Genomic DNA, 9,305 nt, shown 5'->3' with positions numbered 1-9,305 from the left:
AAGCGGTGGGGCGGGGAAGATGGGCGGAGTCGGCGTGGGACCGGTCATTGGCCGCGCCAGCGCGGGGAAGGGCGGGGGCGGGTGCGGCCGGAGGTCCAGGTGCGACGGCGTCGCTCGCGGTGTCCGCTGTGCTGGCGAGCGCGGCGTGGGAGGGGCGGGGTGTGTGTGTGTGTGAGGCTCCCGCCGTCAGCCCGGCGGTGACGTCACTCACGCGAGCACCGGGTGGCCGAGGCGACGCTCGGAGGACATGGACGGCGGGGTGGCCGCGCCGGCGGGTAAGAAGGCGGCGGCGGCGAATGGAGGGGTGGGGAGCTGCCAGGTGTCCGGCGTGGCCGAGTCCGGCTCCGCGTCCTCGTGGGTGGGGATCCCGGGCTCTGGTGCGGCGATGGGCTGAGGGCCCCCGGCTCTCTGAGGGGCCCTCCCGCCGCTGGGACGCTCCTCGCTCGGTTGGGGCTCTCGGCTGCGAGAGGGGAGGGGGCGGCCCTGGCTCGGGGGGGGGTGAGAGGCGTGGAGGTTTCCCCCGGACAGAGCGGGTTCTTTCCGGTGTCCTGCCGGAGAGGGGGCATCTCGGGGGTCTTCGGGGGCTGCATGGAGACCAAGCCGGGGAGTCTGAGCAGCGGGAAGGAGGAGAGTTGGTGCCCTGCCGTTCACGGGAATGCCCTCTGCCCGGAGCCCCGCGGGGTTTGGAGGCCAGGCTGAGGGCGTCCCCTCCCAGCAGAGGCTGCCCTCCTGGCTGCGCTTCTCAACCTCGGCTGGGGGATTCTGGGGGTTGAGATATGGCCGTGACTGAGAGGCACTTCCTGGGGAAAACGCACCGGCAGCCCAAGCGGAATGGTCGGGTTCCTAAACAATAGGCAAACATGGGGGTCGCCAACCCTTTGGACCTCAGGGACCCCCAAACTCATAATTTTAAATCCTGCGGACCAGAGACCCTGGAAAAATCCCCCCAAAACTCTGCAGGAAAATCCCCCACCCTGTGGGATACTGTCCCCAGCTCAGTTCTGGGCGGGGGAGGGGGAGAGACTTTTGGCTTCATGCAAGGAAAGCAGCAGAAGTCTTTCTTTCTCTCCCCCAAACTCTGCCAGAAAGGACTCTTTGTGAGCCTCTTGGAGCAGGAGGCCTTGCAGGGTCCCAAAGACTCATTTCTGGCTTTGGGGGTGACATTTCTCTGCAGACCATCAAAATTTTTCTATGGACCACCAGTGGTCCCCAGCCCACTGGTTGGCGACCACTGGACTACATCAGGGGTCTCCAGCCTTGGCCACTTTAAGACTGGTGGACTTCAACTCCCAGAATTCTCCAGCCAGCTTTCTGGGAGTTGAAGTCCACAAGTCTTAAAAGTGGCCAAGGCTGGAGACCTTTGTTCTATACCGTTGGGGGACTCTGAACCCAGGTGATCATTTTTACAGCTGTGCAGTGTGGACTTTGGCCTCGGATTTCTTTAGAGAATTTAGAGGCTGGAAGTCAAATTATTCTAGACAGTTTGTAGTGTCTTGGTATTTTGTTCTCTTTGAGGGTTCATATGACCCCTCCAGGGAAGTGACTGAGCCAGCCAAAGGGGGAGCACTAACAGACTTGGGTAGCTCAACGGAACAAGTGCAGAAGCGTGAGGAACAAGGACTGCATGTTCTACTCGGAGTAAGCCCTCATCTGGATAGGATTGGGAAGGGGATGCCTAGGCTTAGAGCCCCTTTGATTGCCCACTGTGGGTGATTAAATGACTGCTTCCTGCTGAGGAAGCAGAGGCTGCTGGAAAGACGGCAGGGGGAATGTAAAGTAGCCGTTTCCAAGAAATGAGCTCACTGAGTGAGTGAATAGAAAAGCTTAAAAGTGCTTGGGCAGGACAGGTTCAGAAGGATGTGTTTATTAGCTAACTTGCAAAGCTGAGAAGGAAGCAAGAAGAAATAAATATCGGTCTCCTGGTATACCTTAAGAAACTGAAATAACAGGGAACGTGACATGGCAGCCATGATCTCTAATGCTTATGGCATGTTTCTTTTCCTTCCTGAGCATAGTCTGGTATGTATCTGGCAGCAAATGCAACTTTATAGTAGTTCAGGAGCAAAAATAATACCTGGATTGGAACAAAGAACAAAGAGTCTGTATGGTTATAGAGTAAATGGTAGCAGAAGGAGGAAACAAGTCTTAGTAACTTCCACCAAGGAACGAAGAGATTTCTGTACTGGTGGGACCTAGAAAGAATTCATATGGAAAGGTTCATAAATGAAAGACCAGCTTTGGGTCTGTAGGGAAAGAAAAATCCTGAATGGCAGTTGCTGTCTACAGAGCACAGGGCATATTACTCATCTGTGCCCAGAGAGTGTTGTGATATTAACAATTGGCTACTCCAAAGTACACAAATCAATTCATGAGCCAATCATCAGGAATTCATCCATGATCATGGATTAGGGGTGTTAGACAGATAATGTCCAAGATGTAGCTAGTCCATCAACAATTCTCCAGGTCTGCTAATCCATCATAACATGGGATGTTACCAGAGCAGTTACAATGATATTCCAGTTGCACAGCATGAGAGATTCTGCAGTTCCAGGCTGTTCACCACTGGATACCTTTCTTTTCCATCCTTTGAAGATTTTTATCTTTGCTAAATTTGTCTGTACAGCCCACTATCTGCTTCTCTCTCCCATTTTCTGCTTACAGGAATTGTTTGCAATTGTGCTTTTAATATTTCCTGTTTTGGGAATGGCTGCTCATTTTGAGTTCCTTTTCCTGCCATGAAACCCTTCTTATTATTGCTGTCAGTTGATCAGCAAATGCTTTCTTGGAGCATGTAGAACAGGGGTCCCCAAACTTGGCAACTTTAAGACTTGTGGACTTCAACTCCAAGATTCTCCAGCCAGCTGGGAGTTGAAGTCCACAAATCTTAAAGTTGCCAGGCTTGGAGACCTCTGATCTAGAAGGACGTTGTTGCCAAGATGGCCAAACTCTTTGGGCAGGACATCGGCTAGCGGGTTTAACTTAGGGAAGGCAGATTTTTGACTGAATGTTGGGAGGGCTTTGAGAGATCAGCAGCTGAGGCCATCCTCTGAGGGAGAGGATGCACTTCTCTTTTCTGACTGTTTTCAACTCCATGACAAGCATCTCTTGCAGATGCATCCATTTGAATTACTTCTCTTTCAAGTGTCAGATTTTTTTTCCAGGCAAGCCAGAAGGAATATATGACTACCTCATTCTGAAAAGTACATTTGCTTCTATGGAGGTATGTCAAAACGTAAGCCCAAAGTACCTTCAGATATTCATACACATTTAAAATATTTGTGTTGTATCACATAGCATTAGACTTATTCTTGAGGAATAGAGAACAGAAAGTAGAGAATAAGTATAGTAAGGAAAAAACCAATAATTAGATATTAGATTAACAGGAAGGGACCTTATCGGTCATCCCCCCACCTGCCCAAGCAGGAGACCCTACACCATTTCTGACAGAAGGCAGTCCAGACTCTTCTTGAAAGCCTCCAATGATGAAGCTCCTACACCTTCTGAAGGCAACTTCTGTTCCATTCCTTGATTGTTCTCACTGTCAGAAAATTCTTCCTTATTTCCAGGTTGAATCTCTCCTTGGTTAATTTCCATCCATTGCTTTATGTCCTGCCTTCAGGTGCTTTGGAGAATAGGTGGACCCCCTCCTCTCTATGGCAGCCCCTCAAATGTTGGGACCCTGCTATCATGAAGACTACCCTTTGGGCTGGACATTCAGATTGCGCTTAAACAGCCTGCCCAGTGCTCTGACCCGTTCATGGGGTCCCACCATCCTTCCCACCCACGTCTTGATGTTCATCCTGCCTCCCTCAGATCTCCCCTACCCCACTATTCTCCTCTTGGTCAAGGCAGTCAGTCACCACACCTAATCACTCCAGTGCTCACCCCACATGCTTGCATTCTCCTGAGTCTTCATTGCAGCTCAGAGCCCTTAAGCTGCACCTGCCCTTGGAACTGGGTGTCCCAAGGAGGGAAATCCAGCTACTGAAGGTTCAGTGGTTGCAAGTTAGCTTTCTCACTTTTGGGGGAGGGGGCTGCCAGAGGCTGCCTTGTAAGGCAGTAACATGGCTGAAGCCCCCAACCGCTGCTTCCGCAAGAATTACGAGTCCCAGCACTCTTGTCCCTGAAGAGGCCCTATTCACGTGTGTCCTGAGTAAGATCTCTGAATTGATTTGTTCTATGCTCCATTGTTTGTTTTCTTGGTCGTCCAGTGGCATTCTCAGACGTCTTGCCCAAAGCCAAAATTCAAGAGGATCTATGCTGTTTCTTCAGAAACCCTTTCACATCCATGAAATCTCGCAAGGGATATCACTGGCTGCACGGTTCCAATCTTTGTAAGTGTAGACACATCCTGAGATCTGAATATTTTTTGTGAGGCCTTCATTGTACTAAGTACTAGACCGGGGATCCCCAAACTTGGCAACTTTAAGACATAGCTGGCTGGAGAATTCTGGGAGTTGAAGTCCACAAGTCTTAAAGTTGCCAAGTTTGGAGACCTCTATACTAGATTGTGAAGTATTTTTTGACTGCTGATTCCTTTGCTGTTGATAGTCGATCCTAAGAGACAAAGCTATCTGCTGTTTCAGTATTTTCATTCTTAGTGTTAAGGCTGGTTGTTGTACCAGTTGTCGTTAGGTCGGTTTTCTGTTCATTTGATCTTAGTCCCCCCTTCTTCACTATGCTCCTCAAGGATCATTACTAGAGTCTGTAGATTGTTTTGCCTTTTTAACTATCAAGAGAATTTTCAGCATCGCACAGATTATTAGTGTTTCTTCCTCCAGCTTTAAAAGCTACTCATCTTCCAATTCAACCTCCTTCCATATATTTTCAGCATATAATAAGCAGTCTGTGGAAGGTAATTGACACAGTATTGTATGCCTCCCCAATCTTTACCTTCTCATGATCCCTTTCAGCATTTTGACTGGACATTCAATAGCATCTCCCAAGATCGGATTTATCTCTAAGGCTGGCTATTTCCATCTTGAGCAATTCCGCAGAGGAATTTATCTTCTACTGTATTGGATTGATACCCTTCTTGCTATGAAGAGGAGTCTCTTTCCCAGTGAACCCTTCTCTGTCTTAACTGTGGTTTCAGGATTATCTGTGTCTCAATAAGGTTTCTGTTATACCAACTATATTCTTCAATTGCAACCAAGTACCAACTTTCGGGCATCATTATCTTGATTGCAAGCCACCGAGATGTGATCAAATCTCAATCCTGCAGAAGAAAAGCCACGTTGGGATACTTGATTTTTCACTTGCAAATTGGAACAAAATCAGAGAGGGTGCCTCTGTAGCTGGTAATTTTTTCCAGACAGTTCCTGTTGATTAAATAAAAGGCTGCACAAAAATCAAGTCGCATAAAGAGAGATGACCTTGCACATTTATGAGCCCAATTGCACAATATTAAAAAGAGGCCTAATGTGGGAGTTTCATTCACTGAATTCAATTTGGTTTTCAGTCAGAATATTCTGTTTCACAAGGTCAGCTTTTCAGTGTTATATAACAGTTGTTCAGCGCTGTGTGATGAATTGGTCTATAGCTTAAAGGAAGCTTGCCTTTCTGGGAAAATGGTCTACTAGTATTCCAACTCTAGGGAACCCCCCTAGTTGAATTAAAAAAAAAAAAAAAATTTATTTGTTTACCCCCCCACCCGGAAAAAAAAAAAAAGGACTCCCCCCACCCAAAAAAAAAAAAAAAAACCCCCAAAAAAAAAAAAAAAAAAAACAAACCCAACCCCCCCCACAAAACAAACCAAAAAAAAAAAAAAAAAACCCCCCCCCCCCACCACCCCACCCCCCAAAAAAAAAAACCCCCCCCCCCCCCCCCACCCAAAAAAAACACAAAAAAAAAACCCACCCCTAATATAAATCCAGCCCAAATGGGTAAGGAGCTTTTAATATTGTATTGCAGAAAATGCTTTTCTTCTCTGAAACTCTGTGCAGCCTGAATTCTCACGGCTCTGTCTGGCCAAGCCAGGGCTCTTCTGATGAATGTATGGCATAACAAAGGATTTCATGGGGCTTCCCGCTTCACAGCTCTTCCTCCCATTCACTCTCATGCATGGCAGGAGTGGGCCTGGAGGGAGCCCACAGCAGAAGGCTTTTGTCTGAACCAGAATAGCAAGCTGGCATGATGAGAAATAATTGGTAGACACAGATATTTTGGGAATTTGTTGAACCGATGTTCCCCTGCGGGTCCATCAGCAGATTAGCCAGGATGCATTTATCGGCTGCAAGCAAGTGAGAGCCATCTGCAGGGAACTCCATTTTCAAAATCTTTTTTCCTCCTCTCCCTTCAACATTCTTGACAGTGTTGCTCAGTGTTACTGAGTTCCAACAGTGCCCTGTGTTGGGTTTCAGGGTTTAGTGACCATGGTTTAAAAAAAAAAATCCTGATGCTTCACTGGTAACTATGGCTGGCATCTTCAGAGGGAGGAAATCTCTTCTCTAGATCAGGGGTCTCCAACATTGGCCCCTTTAAGACTTGTGGACTTCAACTCCTAGAATTCCTCAGCCAGCAAAGCAAAGCTGGCTGAGGAATTCTAGGAGCTGAAATCCACAAGTCTTAAAGGGGGCAAGGTTGAGACCCCTGATCTTGATCACAGTCATTATACCCGAGGCCCAACAGCCGTGAAAACACACACCAGTATAGTCTCCATAAAAACTGAGTAGGCTTAGGAATGCAGCCAGTACATCAATGTGAAACTTTGAGAATCACAACTTGGATACCAGCAGTTTTGACAGCAGTCATTTTCTTTTGGTAGTCGTGTGTCCAGTAGGGAGTTTTTAGTTCCAGCTGGTAACCATGGGCTAAAGTAGTTCAAGGCTGTGGCCAAAGGTGATTCCCTAACACAGGGGTCTCCAACCTTGGCAACTTTAAGCCTGGAGGACTTCAACTCCCAGAATTCCCCAGCCAGCAAAGCTGGCTGGGGAATTCTGGGAGTTGAAGTCCTCCAGGCTTAAAGTTGCCAAGGTTGGAGACCCCTGCCCTAACACACACCTCCCCACCCACCCCGCCTTGAGAGTAGAGTTGACCAGGCATAAAAATCTACAGGCATTTCAACTGAAGTTGGGGATTGCCAAGAGGTTGTCTGGGGAGGAGACAGTCAGCCCAAGTCATTGTTATGAGTGAAGCTATTTGCTTCTCTTGAAGAACCTGTGAAGCAACTCATTGACGGAGAAAGTCTTTCTTAGCTGCGTGATTGTTTAAGCAACTGTTTTACACCCCTTTGTTGGGCTGCCTTGTGACGCAGCCAGTGGCATGGATAGATTTCGGCCGGGTTTCTCAAATTCAACCATTAGCCTATAATTTAGCCTATGCAGTTGTGCTCCTTGGAGACCCAATTGTGGTGGATATTAGTTGTTAGAAATGGACTTCTTGCCTTCATCTCCTGCTTTCGGTCTTCCTAGGAGCATCTGGCCGACTGTCTAGATGACAGGTTGGAGAAGAGTCTCCCATACAGTATTGGTCTTTTCCTATAACTAGACTTTCTTGATATCCTGTTCAGTTGTTGTGGTTCGCCGGCAGCAGGTGCGGATGGTTGAGGTCTCGGAGAGCGAGAACTCGGATGAGGGGCCTTTGTGTGATGCAGGGACAGGGCCAGGACCATCGGAGTGGAATGCGGCCTTTGGAGATTGTGGAGGCTGGCAGCAGTGATGCAGAAGACCCCAAGGACCCTGTGCCCAGTGCACATGCACGCAGGGCTGCTCGAAGGAAAGAGCAGCTGCAGCAGCACGGGCGACTCGGGAGTAAGGCTGCCCCTCCCTGAGAAGATAAAAGCCAGCTGAGAAACTGCAGTTCTTTGCAGAAGGCAAAGAAGTTTGATACTCGAGCCTGGTGGACGTTAGAATATCTGAGTTGGTGTCTGGAGACTCTTTGATTTATTGTTTAGGAACTTTATCTGGTGTTCTTGGCAGATTTGCAAAAACTTGCCAAAGCTTTTCCTTATCAGAGCTAATTATAGTTGGAAGCAGCCTTTTCTCTGTGAAGAAACAGGATTCGTAAATGAAACAGTAAAAGGTTGTGCTGTACTCTCTTGGAACCAGGTTTGGGTCAGAACATCAGTGGTGGGATTCAAAAAGATTGGCTACTGGTTCTGCGGGCGTGGCTTGGCTTGGTGGGTGTGGCTTGGTGGGTGTGGCAGGGGAAGGATACTGTAAAATCCCCCTTCCCTCCGCACCCCACTAACCTGCTTTCCAGCTCCGTTCTCCTGTGCCGGGCAACCAAAGGAAACCCAGCCGATCAGCTGGGACTCAGTGGGAGGCAGAGAAGAGATGGGGTTGGCGGGGCCAGTCAGAGGCGGTATTGGCCAGTTCTCCGAACTAGTCAGAATTTCCGCTACCGGGTCTCCAGGACTGGTCAGAACCTGCTGAATCCCACCTCTGGTCCTGTTTCCATATACCTGGTGAAAAGCATCTGCTGAAGTATCCATTCTCTGTGTTCCATATAGGCGAAGAAGATTGGAAGTGCCTGGGATGTGGCAATAGCATCGCAGCTGGTCAACGTCTCTTCAAGACTGTAAATGAAACTTGGCATATTTCCTGTTTCCGGTAGGTCAAAGGGTTCCTTTTGTTGCTTCGGCTGTAGCCTGGGAAGGCTGGGAATTCTATGCTGGACTGTAGAAATTCAGAACATGCAGCTCATTAGGTGTGTTACAGCATCTACCAATGTCTATCTGTCTACCTGTCTCGTGACAGATCATAAAAGACTTATTTTGAAAACCTGTAAAAAGCACAAAAATTAATAATATCATGCAAGGGCTAAGAGGGAGGTCAAATTACAAACGGGAGCCTGCTCATCAGATTATCATTCCCTTGAGACCCCGCCTCCCAATATAGGCTGAGCTCCTCCCCCAGTAAAATAAAACCTCACTTTAAAGAGGAGAAATCTGGTACATCTGAAGTTAAGTCGTTGAGGTCATCTTCATAAATCTGGATAATTTGCAGAGTTGCATACTTCGCTGTTTATGTCATCACTTAATTTTCAGTGGTGCAAATGATGTAAAAATGCCGATTGCATAATTGCAAATAGAGGCAAAGTCTATGTATAACTATGGTAAATGACATCATTGTAAGGATAGCTTTGGAGACAAAAGAGCTATTGTTTGGTGGTGAAACCTGGAGCAAATTATGTCTGTGGCATCTGAAGTCTGGAGAATGGATTTTTATTATCTCTCTCTCTTTATTCTTCGTGAAAAACGAAAGGCAATCTAAACATTTATGGAGATTTTGGTTTTACTTTTCTGTTCCTTACCTTGTCCTTACACTGTGTTATTGTACTGATTCAATACAGCTGAATTGTAA

General features: G+C 47.6%; 1 protein-coding gene across 2 annotated transcripts in view; it reads left to right on the top strand.

Annotated features, from left to right (window-relative positions):
• The first annotated feature begins 69 nt into the window (after window positions 1-69).
• The window catches only part of LIMK2 (LIM domain kinase 2), a 59,959-nt gene continuing 50,723 nt past the window's right edge, over window positions 70-9,305 (top strand). Inside the window, exons 1-2 of one of the 2 annotated variants that reach the window (XM_087943069.1) lie at window positions 70-275; window positions 8,453-8,552. In XM_087943069.1, coding sequence (XP_087799195.1) covers window positions 248-275; window positions 8,453-8,552 — 128 coding nt within the window. In that variant the 5' untranslated portion in view covers window positions 70-247. Of the gene's footprint in view, window positions 276-1,886; window positions 2,020-8,452; window positions 8,553-9,305 lie in introns of those variants that run through there. The other variant, XM_087943072.1, reaches the window with a different exon arrangement.

The sequence above is a fragment of the Notechis scutatus genome, chromosome 13 (assembly GCF_049901735.1).
Source record: "Notechis scutatus isolate UNSWTSFEM ecotype Mainland chromosome 13, rNotScu1.2, whole genome shotgun sequence".
In the NCBI taxonomy this organism is placed as follows: domain Eukaryota; kingdom Metazoa; phylum Chordata; class Lepidosauria; order Squamata; family Elapidae; genus Notechis; species Notechis scutatus.
This window is presented reverse-complemented; position numbering and strand designations above follow the sequence as displayed.